A 20,547-nucleotide genomic window follows, 5' to 3' on the forward strand; every position below is an offset into this window, starting at 1 on the left:
TGTCCAGGCTGGCCTCCAACTCCTGGACTCAAATGGTCCTCCTGCCTTAGCGTCCTTAGTAGCTGGGACTACATGCATATACCACTGTACCTATCTTTAATGGCAACGGTTTTTGATTTCTTTGGCCATGATGGGACCAACCCAGAGCCTTGTACAAGCTAGACAAATACTCTGTCTCTGAGCTCTATCCCCAATCCTGTATAAAACATTTTTAACATTACAGTCTTAAATTTTATTTTAGCTTAGTTAACATATGGCTACATTCAGAGGTTATGTAGAAGCTGATATATCAAGAGAGGCTGAGTATAAATTCATCCTACAAACATTAAGCACATAACACATGCTTGCCACTGTTTGTATACATATAAAATAAAGATTTGTCTCTCTGAGGAATATATACTTTTGTGGTAAAGGGGGACATTAAATAATAAAATAATAAGAAAATGAAAGAAAGTGGTAAGTATTATGAAAGGTTAAAAAAGCAGAGGAGGTTCTGTGACGAGTGAGGCGTGGCAGGCATGTGGACGGGCTGCACTTGGTGCCAGGGGAGAGTGGAGTACATACAGAAGGAGGTCAGGGACAGAGCTGTGTGCTGGTGTGTGAAGACACGGTGGTTGTAATCAGAGGTGATGGTGCCCTATGCCCTCCTCCATTAACACAGGGCAGATTTTACACTTACACACCCAGACTGTCTGTGGGTCATCGCATGCTCAGCTTTTTGTATATAAATTAAAGAAAAAGGAGTGGGAATGGAGATGGGAAGCAAGGGAAGAGGTTAACTTGTTCAGTGTGACTGTGGTATTTGTGCAGAGAACTTTGAGTCCCTGGAAGAGGGAAGAGGGAACAACAGTACAAGTTACTTTCTTCCTACATTGTTTCTTTTTTATTTTAAAGCTTTTTTTTTCAAGGATTAGAAGGAAAAACACTCATGTTATATGAGTGGCTGGCACAGAATTAAGTGTTCTATCAGTATTGGCTGCAATGGTGTGGGTGACATTCGTGTGAGGCATCATAAAAATAAAGGGGCAGGGGTTTTGATTTTAATGATCCCTTTAGTGTGCTTACAGCTCAGTGGTAGAGTGCTCACCTAGCATGCTTGAGGCACAGTGTTCAATCCTCAGCACCATATAAAAACAAAATAAAGGTATTGTGTCCATCTATAACTAAAAAATAAATAAAAATAAAGCGTTCTGCTTTAGGAGATTGATGCTTTCAAGTACACGGGGCATGAATTCTGATGACCGAGACAACCAGAATTTTTACCGTGTTTCCCTAAATGGTGCTTGGGATATCTGTGAAAGTAGTTTCATTGTTAATTGTCTCTTTCTTGTTTGCATGTGGCTTATTGCCGGAGTTGGCAGCCTTTGGCTCTGGTGACAGCAGGGGAATTAGAGAGGATCATGAAGTGTTTTTTTGTTAGCATTCCTATTTCTTTTTTTCCCTTTCTGCTCAGATTTGATCCTCTACCACTGTGCATTGGCTGGCAAGAGGTTTAAGCACAATGGTGTGATCGAGCCACTTGCCTGTCTGTGGTGGTGAAGAGTGTTTTCCAGATTTGACTTAATCATAAGGATCACTAGGTGACACTTCACAAAATCAGATTATAGACTTTCTGTCTAAATATCCCAGGGAGTGGCTGGGAATATTTTCATCTCAGGCCTCTGGTAGTGTGTGATTCACTGGAGTGAAATATATTTTCCAAACTTCCTTGGTGATTAGAATTACCTGGAGTACATGTTGGCAATATGAAGAAGAAATGGTCAAGTCCCATCTCATATGCCTAGGTGAAAAGAAGCGGTAACTCCGGGGTGGCTGGCTGTCTGGTTTTTAGTATTTGATACACTTAGTGTGTGTGATGTCCAGCAGTTTTTCAGACTATTGTTGTGCAGTGAGAAAAACAAAGCAACAAAACCCCATTTTGAGTGTCAAGTTGGAGCATGCTTATTTTTTCTTTTTTAAAATGGCTAGATATCAAGATGAAGAGTGTGCCTAAGATGTGTGTGTGGTTTGAAGAACAGCAGCAAGGCCAGCGCACACCTCGCCACAGTCCAGGGGAGATACCGAGTCCTGCCTGCATCTTCAGCACCTCTTCCCACCACACTCCTTGCTGACCCTTCTGGCTGCTGCTTGATTTCTAGGATTGCTTCCTTCCTTCCATGTTTTTACCTCTTAACTGCAAATAATTTGTTTTGACTTTTAAAGAACTTTGAGTAGGATCTGAATGTTAACATCTTTGTTGCTGGCTTCTTTGCTCAGCTTTATTTTTGTGAAATGAATCGTGTTGGTGATGTAGCTCTTACTCATTTTCATTGCTGTAGAGAAGTCCATTATATGCATGTGCCACAGTTTGTTAATGCCACTGTCATGGATGATGCTTAGTAATATAGTGATTTTTAATATTAAAAAGATAACTTTTGCTTGTGCCTGCGTAAGGACAAAGGTGCATTTTTGGGAAAAACAGGACATGAGTGTCTAACAGCAGTAAAAATACCTCTGATTCTATTATGATTGGTATTTTGGTATAGTAAAGTATTGTTTCCATGGAGGAAAAGGCAATTTGAGTACATATTATACTTGAGAACAATTAGTATTAAAGACCCTGAGGTTGGAAAGAATTAGGTGTTTTGAGGAAACTTATTTCTTAATCTTTAAAAGTTAAAATTTTGTACTTCTTGCTGATTTATTAAAAAAATCAAATTGTAAAAACAGTCATCACAGAAAGTTTTTGTTTGGTTGATGGGAATCGTAAAAACTTAGCTGAAGCTTGGTTTTAGTTTGGATGATTTCATGTTAGAGGAAGTAGTGAACAACCTTTTGTTTTCTTGCAAAAAAAAAATGGCATTTATTATTTTCTTAAAAAGGTTAAACCTTGTGGCTGGGCGCAGTAGTGCACACCTGTAATCCCAGCGGCTGGGGGTGGGGGCTGAGGCAGGAGGATAGCGAGTTCAAAGCCAGCCTCAGCAATTTAGTGAGGCACTAAACAACTCAGTGAGACCCTGTCTCTAAAAAAAACACAATATAGGGCTGAGATGTGGCTTGGTGGTCAAATGCCCCTGAGTTCAATCCCCAGGACCAAAAAAAAAGTTAAACCTAGTTTTATTTTGTTTTCTAATTTAATATTTTTACTCCTGAAAATCTGAACCATTCTCCTTAAAAGCTTCATTATTATGGGAATTAAACTATAGTATATGTTAGTAGTTCTAGTTGTCAGAACTCCTGGAAATCACAGAGCTTTATAAGGGATGCTATAAAGTTATTGATATGTTCAGGTTTTGTGTGAATTAAAAACATTATTCTGGAGAAAATTTTGTGGTACATAATATTTTGTCAACATTTGGATTTTTCACAAAAGTAGTTAACTAACTGTTCACTTTTTAAATTTTGGCAATGCTTAATATAATATACATTCTTTTGGTTCTTATTTGTCTGAGAGAGACAAGTAGACTCCATTATCATTAACATTTTTTGTAAATTAAGAAAAGATCGCAGTTATTCAGTAGTGGGATGTTTTGACCCAGTTTTTGCAGCTTGTGCTGCTCAGGCACGTAGCTTGAGAGCCAGTGGGCTGCCGGCCTGGTGGGAGGCTTTCTCATGGACTGGGTGGCTGTTCCATGAGTGTTCACTGGCCCTAAGGCAGTTGAAATCAGACTCTTGCATCACCAGGGCTAAATGTTATTTATGAAAGGATTTTCTGAAAGGAATGTTCATCCTAACTAAACACTTATAAATGGCTCTCCCATTCTTAAAATGAAGTTTTAAAATGTAATTTTATATAGATGAATCTTGTACTATCCCTCCAGATTTAAAAGTGAAGTTAGGATTTATTGTGAGGCTTGGTAAATTTTTACTAAAGCAGTTTTGAAGTTTTACAGTTACCAGTCCAGAATTAGATGAGTAACCATCATTTGTGCTCCAAAGCCATGCAGATAATCTCATGTGCCAGGCAGGAAGCCCAGGTTCTCAAAAATGAAGCTAAGAGTTGGTTTCTGGTGAAAGGATCAACAAAATTAACAAATCTGTAGCTGCATTGATTGAGAAAAAAAGAGATAAGACTGTTACAAGACAATTACAACACATCTAGTTTTGCAAATCTTACTGGGCTTATTTGTGATTGTAGAATGAGATAGCTGTCGACCCCAAATGGTTCAGTGTCCCCATACCACCACATGAGCAAGTTGTTTACAGTGGAGAAAGAAAGCGACATACAGAAAACAGAAGTGAGGTACAGAAACAGGCCAGTTGGTTGTAGCTGCATCTGCCTTATTTGAAGAAATGGTTTGAATAGTTGGCTGCTTGTGGTTGGCCAAGACTTGTTACAACAGTGGGTTATGGTCTGTTTGCATGTCAAGTTAAGTAACTTTGTACTATGAACAGAGAAATCTTAGACCAAACTTAAAATGTGTACAGAGAAAGCCTTAGGCTAAATTTAATATGACTTAACTAAAATCAGAAGTGAAAGAGGAGACATAATTACTGATTTTAAAGATTGAAAGAACATGATGCACAGTTGTATGTCAAGAAACTGGATAATCTTAATGAAGAGGACAGAGTCATAGAAACATACAATCTGCTAAGACTGAGTCATGGAGAAATAGAAAATCTAAACAGACCTATAGTAAGGAGATTCAATCAGTAGTCAAAAACTTTTCAAGAAAGAAATGTTCAGGTTCATATAGCTTCAGGCATGAATTTTACCAAATATTTTAACAGTACCAATCCTTTTCAAACTTTTCTAAAAATTGAAGAGGAGAGAATATTTTCTAACTCATTCCAAAGAGCACAAATTACCTGGATACCAAATCAGATGGATACTACAAACAAAAACAACAAGAAAAAAAAAAAACAAAAACTCCACACTTATTGATCAGTATCTTATGACTATTGATGCAGAAATCCTCAACAAAATACAAGCAGACTGAATTCAGTAGCACATTAAATGATGGTGCATCCTGACCAAGTATGCCGTATTCCTGGAATGTCTAAGGGATGATTCAAAATGAGAAAAGTAATTAATGTAATATACCATATTAACAGAATGAATGGGGAAAACATGATCATTTCAATTGATGCAGAAAAACATTGACAAAATTTAACCCCTTTTCATGATTAAAAAAAAAAAAAAAAAACCACTCAGCAAACTGAAAGTAGAAGGAAACTACCTCAGCATAATAAAGGGTATATGTGAAAGTCCCACACATAACATAATTGTTGGCGAAGGACTGAAAGCATGTCTTCCAGGATTAAGAACAAGGCAAGATGCCCACTTTTGCTGCTTCTGTTTGTCATTGTACTGAAATCATATGCAGAGCAAGTAGGTAAGAAATAAAGACATCCACATTGGAAAGAAGAAGTAAAATTAGCTTTCTAATTAGTAAAATTAGCAGATGATATGATCTTATATGTTGAAAACCCTTAAGATTTCACAAAAGAAAAAAAAAACTGTTAGAACAAAGAAAATAACTTAGTGAAGTTGCAGAATACAAGCAACATACAAAAATCACCTGCCTTCTTACACAGTAACAATGAAGAATTCAAGAAAGAAATTAAGAAAACAACTCCATTTCCAATAATAACAAAAAAGAATGAAATACTTAGTGATGAATTCAACAAAGGAGGGACAAGACCCTTACAATGAAAATAAAAAAAATCTTTTCAGAAAGAAATTAAAATAGACAAATAAATGGGTAGACATCCCATGTTCATGGATTGGTAGACAGTAAAGTTAAGATTTCAGTGCTACCCGAAGCATTGATGTAATTTATGGATTCATTGCAGCAATTCCTATCAAAATCCCAATGATTTTAAAAAAAGAAATAGAAAAATCTAACTTAATTTTCATGCTGAATCCCAAGAATTCCCAAATAGGCAAGACAATATTGAAAAGAACAAAGGTGGTCTTCTCATAATTCCTGTTTTAAAAACTTACTGCAAAGATATATAGTAATTAAAATATTGTGAGAATGACATAAAGACAGACACTATAGACCAGTGGAATGGAAAAGTGATCACAGAAGTTAAGTCCTACATATATGGTTAAATGATTTTTGGCAAGGGTGCCAAGACCAGTCATTGGGTGGAGTTTTATATAGCCGTTTTGATGAGTGGCATTGGGAAGTCAGGATATCCACATGCAAAGAGAATAACATTGGACCTCTACCTTCTTACACCATATACGAAATTAATTCAAGATGTATTAAAGACCTAAATGTAAGAAGTAATATATAAAATTCTTAAAGAAAACAGAGAGAGCTTTACGACATTAGATTTGGCAGTAATTTCTTGGATATGTCATCAAAGGTAACAAAAAGAGAAATAGATAAATTTGATTTTATGAAAATTAAAACTCTTGTATATTAAAAGACAGAATCTACAGAGGGAAAAGACAGTCCACAGAATGGAGGAGATATCTTGCAGTCACATGTTAGATAAGGGATTGATATGCAGAATATATCAAGAAGACCTGTGATTCAACAACAGTAATAGAAACAATCTGAATAAAACATGAGCAGAGGACCTGAATAGACTTTCACCAGAGAAGACCTACCCATGGCCAGAAGGCACATGCAATGATGCTTATTATCAGTAATCATTAGGAAAATACAAATCGGAATCCCAGTGGGATATTATGTTACTCCCACTAGGATGGCTCTTTCAGAAATAGCAAAGAGGGCTGGGGTTGTAGTTCAATTATAGAGCACTTGCCTAGCATGTGTAAGACACTGGGTTTGATTCTCAGCACTGCATATCAATAAATAAATAAAATAAAAGCCCATTGACAACTACATATATATGTTAAAAAATAGCTAAGAACATGTGTTAATAAGGATGTGAAGTCATCTGTGATTTCCATAGTGACTGCTAGTTTACATTTCCACCAACAGTGTGTAAGAGTTCCTCCTCCTTCTGCCTCTCCACCAATATTTTTTATGTATTCTTGATAGTAGTCATTCTAATCTGGTGAGATGAAATCTTGGTGTAGTTTTGATTTGCTTTTCCCTGATAGTTAAAGATGTTGAACACTTATTTTTATATTGTGTTTGGCCATTTGTACTACTTCTCTGGGGGAAATATCCATTTCATTTGTACATTTATTGATTGGGTTATTTGATTTTTTTTAAGTTGTTGATGGACACAACACCTTTATTTTATTTATTTATTTATTTTCATGTAGTGCTGGGGATCAAACCCAATGCCTCACGCTTGCTAGGCAAGTGCTCTACCACTGAGCTACAACCCCGGCCCCTTGATTTTTTTTAATGTTGAGTTTTCTGAGTTCTTTGTATATTCTGGTTATTAATTCTCTGTTGGAAGAGCAGCTAGCAAAAGTTTTCTTACCTTTTGTAGATTGTCTCTGCCCTCCATGTTTCTTTTGCTGTGCAGAAGCTTTTTAATTTGATGCTATCCCATTTTTTGATTCTTTCTCTTATTTCCTGATTCACAGGAGACTTATTCAGAAAATTCTTGACCAGAAAGATAATTTCAGATTAAATGTCTGTTAATAATTTGTGTAATCCTATCAAAAAGTATATAAAATTATATGTGATTAAGGATGGTGGTGATGTAATTATATTAGTAGATACAGAAAAAGCATTGACAAAATACAGCATCCATTCATGTTCAAAACATTAGAAAAACTATGTTCCTACTAACACACCTCAACATTGTAAAAGCTATCTGTGCTAAACCTAAGGCCATCATCATTCTAAACGGAGAAAAATTGAAAGCATTCCCTCTAAAAACTGGAACAAGAGAGGGATGCCCTCTCTCACCACTTCTATTCAACATAGTTCTTGAAACTAACCAGAGCAGTTAGGCAAAAGAAATAAGTTAAAGGTATACAAATAGGAAAAGAAGAACTCAAACTATCCCTATTTGGCGACAACATGATTCTATGTATTTTTTATTATTACTTTTATATTTTTATACTTTTATTTTATTACTTTTATATAGTTGTCAGTGTGTCTTTATTTTATTAATTTACATGTGGTGCTGAGAATTGAACCCAGTGCCTCACACATGCTAGGCAAACGCTCTACCACTGAACCATAACCTCAGCCCCAACATGATTCTATATTTAGAAGACTCAAAAAATTTCACCAGAAAGATTCTAGAACTCATATATGAATTCGGCAAAGTAGCAGGATATATAATTAACAACCATAAATCAATTGTGTTCCTATATATCAATGATTAATCAGTTGAAGGAAGAAGTAGGAAAACTGTCCCATTTATAACAGTCTCAAAAAATAAATATTTGGGAACCAATCTAACAAAAGAGATGAAAGACCTCTTCAATGAAGACTACCGAATATTAAAAAAAGAAATTAAAGAAGATGTTAGAAAATGGAAAGACCTCCCATGCTCCTGGATAGGCAAAATTAATATTATTAGAATGACTAGATCATCAAAAGCACTATACAGGTTTAATGCAATTCCTATAAAGTTTGAATGATGTTCTTCATAGAAATAGAAAAGCAGTCATGAAATTCATTTGGAAAAATAAGAGGCCCAGAATAGCCAAAGCAATCTTTAGTGAGAAAAATAAAATAGGAGGCATCACAATTGCCAGACTTTAAATTATGTCTTAGAGTTATAGCAACAGAAATGGCATGGCACCAAAACAGACATGAAGACCAGTGGAACAGAATAGAAGACACAGAGATAAATCCAAATAAATACAGTTATCTCATATTAGACAAAGGTGCCAAAAATGTACACTGGAGAAAAGATAGCTACTTCAACAAATGATGCTGGAAAAAGTGGAAATTCATAAGTAGCAGAATGAATTTAACCCTTATCTCACCCTGCACAAAATTCAACTCAAATATAGATCAAGGACCTAGGCATCACGCTGTGCCTAACTTGAAGAAAATGTAGGCCCAACTTTCCATCATGTCAGCTTAGGAACCAACTTCCTCAACAAGATTACTAAAGCATAAGAAGTAAAATCAAGAATCCATAACTGGGATGGAATCAAACTAAAAAGCTTCTTCACAGTAAATGAAATAATCAAGAACATGAAGAAAGAGCCTACAGAATGGGAGAAAATCTTTGCCACTTGTACCTCATCGTATTAATTTCCAGGATATATAAAGAACTCAAAGAACTTAACACCAAAAAACCCTCAAAAACAAACAACACCCCCCCAATAACCCATCAATAAATGTGCAAAGGAAGTGAACAAGTACTTCACAAAGAAGTACAGTTGGTCAAATCTCTAGCAATTAGAGAGAAGTACAGTTGGTCAAATCTCTAGCAATTAGAGAAATGGAGATTAAAACTACACTAAGATTCCATTTTGTTCCAATCAGAATGGCAATTATTAAGAGTAGAAGTAACAATAAATATTGGCAAGGATGTGGGGAAAAAGGCACTCTCATACGTTGCTGGTGGGACTGCAAATTGGTGCAACCACTCTGGAAAGCAGTATGAGAGTCTTAGAAAACTTGGAATGGAACCACCATTTGACCCAGCTGTCCCACTCCTTGGTCTATATTCAAAAGATTTAATATCATCATACTACAGTGATGCAGCCACATCAATGTTTATAGCAGCTCAATTCACAATAGCTAAGCTATGGAACCAACCTAGGTGCCCTTCAACAAATGAATGGATAAAGAAATTGTGGCACATATACACAATGGAATACTATTCAGCCATAAAATAGAATGACTTTATGACTTTTGCTGGTAAATGGATGGATCTGGAGACTATCGTGCTAAGTGAGATAAGCATATCTCAAAAAATTAAAGGTCCAATGTTCTCTCTGATATGCAGATGCTAACAACCAACAAGCGGGGTGTGCTGGAAGGCAGAATAGAAGTTCATTGATTAGACAAAGGGGAATGAAGGGAAGGGAAGGAGGATGGGAGTAGGAAAGACATTGAATGAATGAGACATAACTTTCCTATGTTCATATATGAATACACAAATACATGACCAGTGAAACTCCACATCATGTACAACCACAAGAATGGAAAGTTATACTCCATGTATGTATGATATGTCAAAATATACTCTACTGTCATGTAGTAACTAAAAAGAAAAAATTTAAAAAAATTAGTGTAATTTTATCAAATAATATGTAAAATTAAATGTGATTAAGGATAGTGGTGATGAGTGAGTCTTTAGAAATCTGTTTGGTAGTTCTGGAAGATTTCTTGCATATTCTTTTAATTTCATTTCTTTGAAGAAGCATAATTTTTTTTTCTCATTGTAGGCTTATTCAATACTCAGGATGAATATAGAGCTATGTTCTGTCCTTGGTAATGTGAGAGGGGGAGGTAGGGAAGGGAGGGCAAGGACAGAGCGAAGGGAAAGGAGAAGGAGGGAGGAAAGAAAGAAGTAGGCATTTGTAACCAGATGTATTTTGCTAGGTTTTCTGTGTGTCCTAAGTTTATTTTAAAGAATATCCTCAGGGTAAGTATGTTCTGTTTGGGAATGATGAGAGTCACAACCAAAAATACATAAATATTTTTTATTGTATAGATTGCAACAGTTAAATAATTCAATGAGGAGAGGCCAGGAAGACTTGTATTGGAGAAGAAGGGCACAGCACACACTCTGTGTCAGTGGAGGTAACCCATACTCTGAGTGACACTCTCATCTTGGTGACAGGTGCACCATGCCCTGGCACCAGATGCCTGAGCGCTGTGGGACCGTATAGAAGGTAGCATAGCATGCCAACCTGAAGTACATCTGCATCAGGAAGCCTTACATCCTCCAAGGAGTGCTTTCTTGCCCACCCAGTGTGTGCAGGATGGCAAACCATGATCTCAGGCTGTAGGCAGCATCACCTCCCCAGAGGAACACTCACAGGTGCTGAAAGGAGCTGCTTCTTGATAGCCCAGAGCAGCTTCCACTTCCTGCAGGTCTTGCTCAGTTTCAAGGACACACCACACAGGGCTCAGAGGTGCTTTGTTTTTGTAGTAAGCTATTATGGTTTACCCCTGGTCTTCCCAGTTTAAATGCTTTTCACCAATCAGGAAATCATTTTCCAGTAATTAATGTTGCCTGGTAGTAGCATACCAACATCAAAGGCATCTTTTTTGAGAACTCTTACCTTCATCCCAGTAAAGCTTTCATACTCACCAGAGGTGTGGGATTATGACAGGCCAGATAAGCGTGTAGATCTGCGTTTGTACTAAACTGGTAGGCTGAGTGCTGGGAAAGGTGTCAAAGATTTCAGCTTGTTCAACTTTCTCCTCAGAAGGTTTCTTGGAGAAGGAAAAAATTAAGCTAAAATCTAAAAAGAAAGCAACAATATAAGAGGTTTTTTTTTTTTTTTTTTTTTTAAAAGAATGTGCTGGGGCTGAGATTGTGGCTCAGCGGTAGATCGCTCGCTTAGCACAGGCGGGACCCAGGTTTGATTCTCAGCACCACATAAAAATAAAGGCATTGTGTTGTGTTCATCTACAAAAAAGATTCTCTATCTCTCTCTAAAAAAAAAAGAATGTGCTAACCACCACAGACATTTTTCATGGAAACCACATATATTTATACATACGCAGAATTGAGCATATAATTTCATAGGATTTGCAGGCCCCCCTCCCGCCCCCCCCCCCCCCCCAAGTATTTAGTTTCTGGATGACACATGAATAAAGATACAGAGTCACCAAGGTGCATCCTGGGGACAGAGAGTGGACTGAGCAGTGGGGACTGGTAGAACGCACAGACAGACTCCTTACATGTCTCAGGCACTTGTGGACACCTTAGCCCTGCCTGCCTCTTCTCTGACATTGGCCTGTTGACCAGTTGCCTCCTTCTCCCTGTATTTATTACAAAGTTTCTTTTTTCTCTTGACTTTTGTGAAATTAATATCCCTTTTTGTTCTGCTTTCTCTCTCCGCCTCTTACATTTACATATTCTTCTTTTTTCTTTTTGATGTTCACTTTTATCTTAAAGTGAAAATTATATTCTTCAGTTATCTATTTTTTGATGATCCCAAATCTCTGCCTGATGTGGAGCATCAGACTGTTTATCACTGCCTGTTTACATGGACACCAGAGTGTTCCACAAATATTAAGCAAAAATTCCCCAAATTATATTCATCCCACTCACTGTGTTTCTGGAGATTGCATTGTGTTCTCTCAAAAGAGAATTTCATCCAAGACACAGAACTTGGTAAAAGTATACCAATGTTTATTGGAAGAGAAAGAAGATAAGAAAACACTCTCAGAGAAAGGAGAATGACAGCTGCTGTCTTTGTAAGCCCAATTTTATTAAGGTGGGAGGGATATTTTTGGAGAATTTTGCTCAATCTTAGCTTTTGATTGACAGTTGGATTGTGTAAGATTTTTGAGCCTCTACTGTGCATGTCTGGATCAGGGTAATATGTGTGTGTGTGTGTGTGTGTGTGTGTGTGTGTGTTTAATGGTGGAGGAGTCTGAGCACACATTCTTCAGCCCTGAAAATGAAGAGTAACACTGAGAATAACAAGTTGTTAGTCCACAGGGTAACATACCTTTTTAAACCAGAGCGGGTAACGGCCTTGTGTGAGCTGTTCCTAAGAAAGGCATGCTGAGAGTTAACAGGTAGGCTTGGTCTCTGGAAGCACCCTCTTGAGCTCCATGTTCCTGCAGCGTGTCTGCCTGTCAGCTCTAGTTCTTCTCCTGGATTTCCTGGGTCATCTGCTATCTAAAGTCTTTCCCTTCTATACTTCACTGTCATGGTAAGCCCTTTCTGTGTATAACTGTATTTATTCTACAGAGCGTCTTTTAGGTCCTGTTCTCCTTTTAAAGATGAAACAGTTTATTTAATTAAAACATTTTGCCTTCAAATTATACTGTATTACTATTGTATGTAACAATGCTGGTACATAGACCCTGATCTATCTGATATTATTTCTTTTTATGTATTTTTGTGATAGGGTCCACTAAGTTGCCCAGGCTGGCCTTGTACTTGTGATCCTCTTGCCTCAGCCTCCCAAGTTTCTGGGATTACAGGTGTGTGCCACTGTGTCTGACTAGATCCTGTATTTCTTTTTCTTTTTTTTTTTTTTCTATTTTTTGTAAAATATTTTTTAGTTGTAGATGGACACAATATCTTTATTTATTTATCTTTATGTGGTGGTGAGGATCAAACCCAGTGCCTCACCTGTGCTAGATGAGTGTTATACCACTGAGCCACAACCCCACCCCCTAGATCCCATATTTCTTAGTGCATTTATTATAGTATCAGCCAATTCTATGGCTTTAATAAAAACAAACAACAAAACAAAATCTAAGGGTGTACCCATAGGTTCTTTAACTATAAGAATTTTTTAAATTTGTTCTAATTAGAATGTAGAATGCATTTTGACACATCATAAATAAATTGAGTATAACTTCTGATTCTTCTGGTTGTATATGATGTAGAATCACACCGTTTGTAATCACATATACACATGGGATAATAATACCTGATTCATTCTACTATCCTTCCTATCTCCATACCCCTTCCTCTCCCTTCACTTCCTTTTGTCTAATCCAGAGTACCTCTATTCTTCCCTAGTCCCACCCTCTTTATTGTGAATTAGCATCTGCATATCAGAGAAACTTTCGGTCTTTGGTTCTTTGGAATTGGCTTATTTTGCTTAGCATGATATCTCCAGCTCCATTTACCTGTAAATGCCATAATTTCATTCTTTTTTAAAAAAGTATCTTTTTAGTTGTAGATGGACACAATACCTCTATGTATTTATTTTTATGTGGTGCTGAGGGTCAAACCTAGTGCTTCATACATGCTAGACATATGGTCTACTGAGCTACAATCCCCACCCTTGCTTGAATTCTTCATAATTTCCATTCTGACTGGAGTGAGATGAAATGTTAGCGTAGTTTTAATTTACATTTCTCTAATTGCTAGAGATGTTGAACATATCTTTGTTGATTGAATATTTGTTGTATTTACTAAAAGAATATTTATTATGGAATTTATAATAGTTAAATGAAACATCCAACAATAGGGTTCCCCATTCTGTTCACTACACTATGGAACATTCATAAGGGATGTAGCCATCATGCATCCTTTTTCCAATCCGTAATTCTCACTTTGTATCAACTCATCACATATGGAAACCCAATATATGAAATAAGGTAAGGAAAATATAGTGTTCAAAAGGAATGGAAGCTCAGAGGGTCTTATGGACAGCTGTCTGGAGTGGTCCTTGATGGGATGTTGTGGTACAAGGTTTAAAATTTAAAGCTTCTTCAAATATAGTTAATGAATTAGGAAAATACAATGCAGTAAGTGAAGAGAATGTAGTTAGCAAGAGAATATGTACCGTGTCTCCCCAGCAAGAGAATATGTTCAGCTAAATATATATCTGAATGTACTCACAGCTGAAGTCTGGAGAATCACACATACATCAAAGTGTAGTCATTGGTTCTTCCTTATATGAAGACTGGGTGACTTTACTTTTTCCACAAATTGCTACAATAAACAAGAATTAGTTTTGTAAATAGACTGTAAAATCCAAATTCCAGAATATTAATTTTAAGAAGATAGTGAGCCTAAAAGTATAACCAAAGCACACTGCATATCGTTACACACACACATTCTCTCTCTCACACTCATGTATGTGCAGTGTCGAGGAAGGAGACATCCTGAGACTGTTGTGCTGTGGCCCTTGTTGGAAGAGTCTTGAGTGGCTGCAGGCTGGGGCATTGGCCCTGGTGTTGTGCTGTTAGGTGGGCCTAGGATGTGCACTTGAGAGACAACTGTGAGGTGTGAATTCTGGCTCTGCGACTATTTGTTGTTTATCTTGGGCAAAATCAGTGTCTGCGTTTTCCTCATCTGAGATGGCGCTTCTAGAGTTGTGGGTATCAGCTAACTTAAGACATACCTCACATGCCACATGGGGAGTGACAGGTGTTCGCTGGTTTGGTTGTTATTGGTCCTGTGTCTATTGTCTTTAGAATTATTTTCTCTCCATATTCTGCTCCCTCTCTTAACCTCAGAGGTTCCTGGAAATTCTGGAACTTTAGAAGGAAAGTCATAGTTCTTATTCAGATTCATTTTCCCAAATAGGGCACCAGTCAACAGGGTACATGTTTTTTCTTCTTAGTAAAATTTAATGGCAATCATTCCTTGTTTTGTGAGGATTTGTCTGTTTCTATGATTTGTGGCCAGAAATTGTCCTTTTCAGTGCTTCATTCCAGGGATCTATAGGACTAGCCCATGTGTCCTCCTGGCTGTAATTTATTACAGCAGAATCAGCAAAGGGAGAAGACACAGTGGGCAAGGTCTAGAGGAACCAAGGGGTGACCAGTCTTCAGCACTAAGTGTGGCACACATGTGAGGTGTCCACTGAGGCAGCTGGTTAGGATCTTAGTGCTGGGGTTTATCCTGTGGACTGTGGATGTGTATACCCTCTGCCTAATGAGTGCCAGGAGTCCAGACTCCAGAAGTAAAGCAGGTGTTCAGCCTGAACCACATTGTCTGCAAAATTTAATTACATTAAACTCTTATTAATAGAAAATGGTGGGAACCATCTGAAAACCTAAATTCATAAATGCCAGCCAAAGGAAAATCTTGCAAATAGGTGTTTCTAAGGCTGGACTCTCAGGCCTATAGTGGTAACTAGTTTCTGCATAGTAGAATGTTATCAATGTATTTTCTCTAAAATACTAATGTCAACAAAATAATGTTTTATAAACAGTATTCTTGTAACAACTCACACCCTGTAGAATCCACCCTCTCCTAGAGTCTACCCTGCAGTGATCTTCAGGACAGGTTTGGAGTTGTGCTACCACCATCACATCCTAGCTTTAGAATATTTTCATCATCTGCCCCTCAAACCTGCAGCCATCCAGCAGCCGATCTTCATACCTAGCTGTCCCCACCTCCCTCAAACCCCTCTCCTCTTCCCCCGTCAGCCACAAATCTCTTTTCTGTCTCTGTGGAACAATACTTGAATATGTTTTCATCTGTGATATTAATGGCTTTGTAAGATGATAGCTTGAAAATCATTCTCGGTATTTCCCTTCCATTATGTGAGTAAAACTTTAGAAACTGAGTCTGTCTGGTTGCTGCTAAACCCACAGCAGTTGTCAACAATAATCATCATCAGAATTGATGTCATGAGTTGGGGGCATTTAATGAAATAATCCATGAGAAAGCCTCTCATTTTTACAGATTTTTTTTTCTCACTTATTTGAAAGCATGCTGTGCATCAATTGAGGCCAGTGAGGGTTTAACATTCACTTGGCCAGCATGTAGCCCTTTCACCTTATCTTTTTGCTGTAAGATAGAAAGGGACCCAGGTGGGGACCTGGGTGTGATTGGGTGGAGTGGGGGGAGGGGGAGAATGTAGCTGCACTGTTGCCATTTGGATTTGTGGGGCAGAGTGTTAGGAGGGAAAGAACAGAGGCTGTTAAGGTTGGGTACCTCTGATCCAAAGTGCTGGAGCCCAGAGGTGTTTCAGACTTAGGAGTTTTTGGATTTTATCGACTTTACCAGTTGAAAATCAGAAATTGGAAATGCTCCAAAATCTGAAACACTCTGAGCATGTTGCTGTTCAAAGTTTCCAATTTTGAAGATATTGGATATTGGATTTGAGATGTTCAATATATACTTTATAATAAGCAGATTTTTTTTTGTATTCCTTAATGTGGGTACAACATACAGGAGTAAATAAAAAGTAAATTTGCCTTGAGCTGAGACTAAAATTCCTAAAAATTGTAGAACATTTAAAATTTCATCAGTTGTTTTCTAAAAAAAAAGTTTAATCTAGTTTATTTATTTCTCTGTGGTACTGGGGATCAATCACACATTATAGGCAAATGCTCTACCACTGAGCTGCATCCCCAGCCCCCCAAATTAAAAAAATTAAGACAAATGTTCTCTGTTTTTTCCCCCTCTTTACACATTTTTAAATTGGTGCATTATAATTGTACATAGTGATGGGATTTGTTATTACAAATATATTTTATACATGCATAAAATATAATTTGGCCAGTATCACTCCCCCCCACTCCCCCACCTCCCTTCCCTTACTGATCTCCCTTCAATTTTCATGAGATCTGCCCCATCTTTCTTTTCCTTTTTCCTCTCTGGATTGCACATATAAGAGAAAACATAGCATACTTGACCTTCTGAGTTTGGCTTATTTTTCTTAACATATTGGTTTTAAGTTCCATCTATTTTCCTGCTAATGACGTAATTTTATTTTTCTTTATGGTTGAGTAAGACTTCATTGTGTATATATACCACCTTTTCTTGATCCATTCATCCATTGATGGACACCTAGGCTGGTTCCATAGTTTGGCTGTTGTCAATTGTGCTGCTTATAAATGAGGGCATACATGTCTCTGTAGTGTGATGACTTTAATTCATTAAGATAAAAATTGAGAAGTGCTATGGCTGGGTCATATGGGGGTTCCATGCCTAATCTTTTGAGGAAACTCCATGCTGATTTACATAGTGGTTGTAATAATTTATAATCCCACCAAGAGTATAAAGCTCGTCCTTTTCCTCTACATCCTTTCCAGCATTTATTATTGTTTGTATATCTGATGACTGCCATTCTGACTGTTGACCATTTGTATTTCTTCTTTTGAGAAGTGTCTCCTTAATTCATCTGCCCATTTATTAATTGGGGTTTTTGGTGGTAAGATTTTTTTAGTTCTTTGTATATTTTAGATATTAATTCTCTGTCAGAAGAGTGGGTAGTGAAGATTTTCTCCCATTCTGTGGGTTCTCTCTTCATATTTCTAATAGTTTCTTTTGCTGTGCAGAAGCTTTTTGATTTGATGCCATCCTCCTTATTAATTCTTAGTATTATTTCCTGAGCTTTGTGGGGCCTATTGAGAAAGTCATTGCGTGTGCCTATATATCGGAGTGTTGCTCATACATTTACTTCTAGGAGTTGCATAATTTCTGGTCTGATTCCGATGTCTTTGATCCGTTTTGAGTTGATTTTTGTGCAGGGTAAGAGATAAGGATCAAGTCTCATTCTTCTACAAATGGATAACCAGTTGTCCCAGCACCATTTGTTAAAAAGTCTATCTTTTCTCCATTGTATGTTTTGGGCACTTTGTCAAGGATTAGATTATTGCATCTGTGTGGTTTTGTCTCTGTGTCTTTCTATTCTGTGCCATTGGTCTGTTTTTATGCCAGTACCATGCAGTTTTGTTACTAATGCTTTGCAGTATAATTTAAAGGCAGGAATTGTGGTATCTCCAGCATTCTTTTTTGACTTAGAATTGCTTTGGCTTTTCCGGGTCTTTTATTCTTCCAAATGAATTTTAGGACTGTTTTTTTCTAGTACTGTGAAGAATGTCTTTGGTACTTTGATGGATGTTGCATTGAATCTCTATATTGTTTTTGGTAGCATGGCCGTTTTAATATTAATTCTGCCTATCCATGAACATGGGGTGGGGGTAGGGTTTCCTTCTTCTGTGTCTTCAGTTTCTTTTTTCAGTGTTCTATAGTTATCATTGTAGTGGTCTTTCACCTCCTTGGTTAGATTTATTCCTAGTTTTTTCTTTCTTTCTTTCTTTCAAGGCTATTGTTAGTGGAATAGTTTTCCTGATTTCTTCCTTAGCAGATTCATTGTTGGTATGTAGGAAAGCTTTTTGTATGTTGATTTCCTAACCTGCTACTTCACCAAATTTGTTTATTAGCATTAGCAGTCTTTTGGTGGATTTTTTTTTTTTTGGATCTTCTAAGAATAGGATCATATTTTCTGCAAGCAGTGATAATTTTGACTTCTTTCTTTCCTATTTTTTACACTTTTATTTTATTCTCTTGCCTGATTGCACTGGCTAGAATTTTTCTTCTGTGTGTTTTAAACCATAATTTGGATTGTAATTTAGTTTTTCTTAAAATTAGATTAGTAGACCCAGCACTGTGGGAGGAAGTTTGCTTTGTGCATGACACACCGTGAGTCATGCAGGTGCTGATTATGCTTATGGATAAGCTTATGATATGGATTCTTATGCTTCTGGAATGTGTTTTCATTTTAATGTCAGCTAACACGTTTGTAATTAGAGTGGATATTTTTGAACATTAGGAATTCAATGGCATATGACTGTTCTCATGGAACTGGCACCAACTCTGATGGTTGTGTCCTTGTCTTCCAGGTGATTTGACATGATGCTGCTCTCCATAGGGATGCTCATGCTGTCGGCTACACAAGTCTACACCCTCTTGACCGTCCAGCTCTTTGCCTTCTTAAACCTGCTGCCTGTAGAGGCGGACATTTTAGCTGTAAGTAAAGGAAAATTTATTCATGTCTGAGCATTCCTTAAAGAAAGGCTTTATGAGAGTCTTGAATGACAGAATATTATGAAGATATGTACCTACAGACTTGCCCAAAGGACAGGTACTTGAAAATGGGGCATGTCTTCATTTTGTATTGTTTAACACCTGATTCGAGACCTCATGCACATCACCTGATAGGTGCTACCGCTCCTGATGTGTGTGTGGTAGGTGCCTGTGCATACCTGCCTGCATGCTTGTGTATTCAGGTGGAATCCTGCTGTTTTTCTTGGTACCTAGCATATTTAATGACTGTGAGATGTCAATAGCATCTGCAGCGATAATGATATTTTAAGAAATACTACAAGACACAGAAAATTTCAATTTAAGGTTAGCCTTAACGAGTCAGAAGAGCAGCAGAAGGCTCCTTTCTTTGATGGTGAATGGAGAAAGAGAGTGATTGCTCTCTAGACCTTGGTCATTCTCTCAGCCACGTCTTACTCTCTTCTGTATGGGAAGTACTTGTATTTCCTATTTCTCATTTTGTGAAGGTAGGGAAAGAGGAATTAACTCTGTGGGGTGGGGGTGGGGGGTAGATGGTCCTATACACCAGGTCTTTGCTAAGGATTTATTGTTTTTACTTTCTTGATGCTGTTTACTTAATGATACTGGATAAGGGATAGAAGGACCAGAATTGTTGCTGACTAAAGCTTGGTGTGGTCCTCAGCTGTGCTTCTGCATATAAAAAGCACTTCAGGAAAATTCCAGGATCTTTGTAGAACTTGGGTGAGCCAGGCTGGTTTTCGAAGGCAGAGCAGCTTTAGTGTGGACCATGTGAGATCCTCAGTCCCTGTCACTTTCTTTACCAGAGAACTGGTGGATTAGTTTTTTTTCCTCCTGCTGGTGTAGTCTGGAGTAGGTGGAGTGTAGGTGGCTTAGAAATAGAATCTTTAAGGACTGAGTCCATTGTTATTCAAATCTCTCCTCTAAACTGGTCCCCAAAGGCCTTGGAATATTGTTGGAATGCTTTTTGAAATGAGTAGGGGATTTATGGACTGATCAGGGAATGAGTTTTTCTTGTCTCCCTTCTCATCTTTGAGGTCTTCCTTTTTGTCCGTCTGTTACTTTTGGTGCCCGTCACTCCTTCCTTTCTTTCTTTGTGTCTGAGATGGGTTCTTATCTTGTGCTCCAGCTCTCTGGTAGTTAAATGATTTTTAGTGGACTGCTCCACGACTCCAACCAGCTGTGTGACTTTGATCAAATTACTTTGCCAATGTAGATGCCTCCATTTTCTTTTTAAAAAACTGGAGTGTTATGATAATTAAATGCGTTAACTACTAGAGTGGTATCCACACCTGGTAAATG

At 37.5% G+C, this 20,547-nt stretch overlaps 1 protein-coding gene across 2 annotated transcripts in view; it reads left to right on the forward strand.

Moving 5' to 3' along the window:
- Rnf13 (ring finger protein 13) overlaps positions 1-20,547 on the forward strand; it is a 122,037-nt gene that overhangs the window by 14,544 nt on the left and 86,946 nt on the right. Inside the window, exons 2-3 of one of the 2 annotated variants that reach the window (XM_071615519.1) lie at positions 12,869-12,944; positions 19,065-19,191. In XM_071615519.1, coding sequence (XP_071471620.1) covers positions 19,075-19,191 — 117 coding nt within the window. In that variant the 5' untranslated portion in view covers positions 12,869-12,944; positions 19,065-19,074. The remainder of the gene's footprint in view (positions 1-12,868; positions 12,945-19,064; positions 19,192-20,547) is intronic. The other variant, XM_027933547.3, reaches the window with a different exon arrangement.

The sequence above is a fragment of the Marmota flaviventris genome, chromosome 8, assembly GCF_047511675.1.
Source record: "Marmota flaviventris isolate mMarFla1 chromosome 8, mMarFla1.hap1, whole genome shotgun sequence".
NCBI classification, from domain to species: Eukaryota; Metazoa; Chordata; class Mammalia; order Rodentia; family Sciuridae; genus Marmota; species Marmota flaviventris.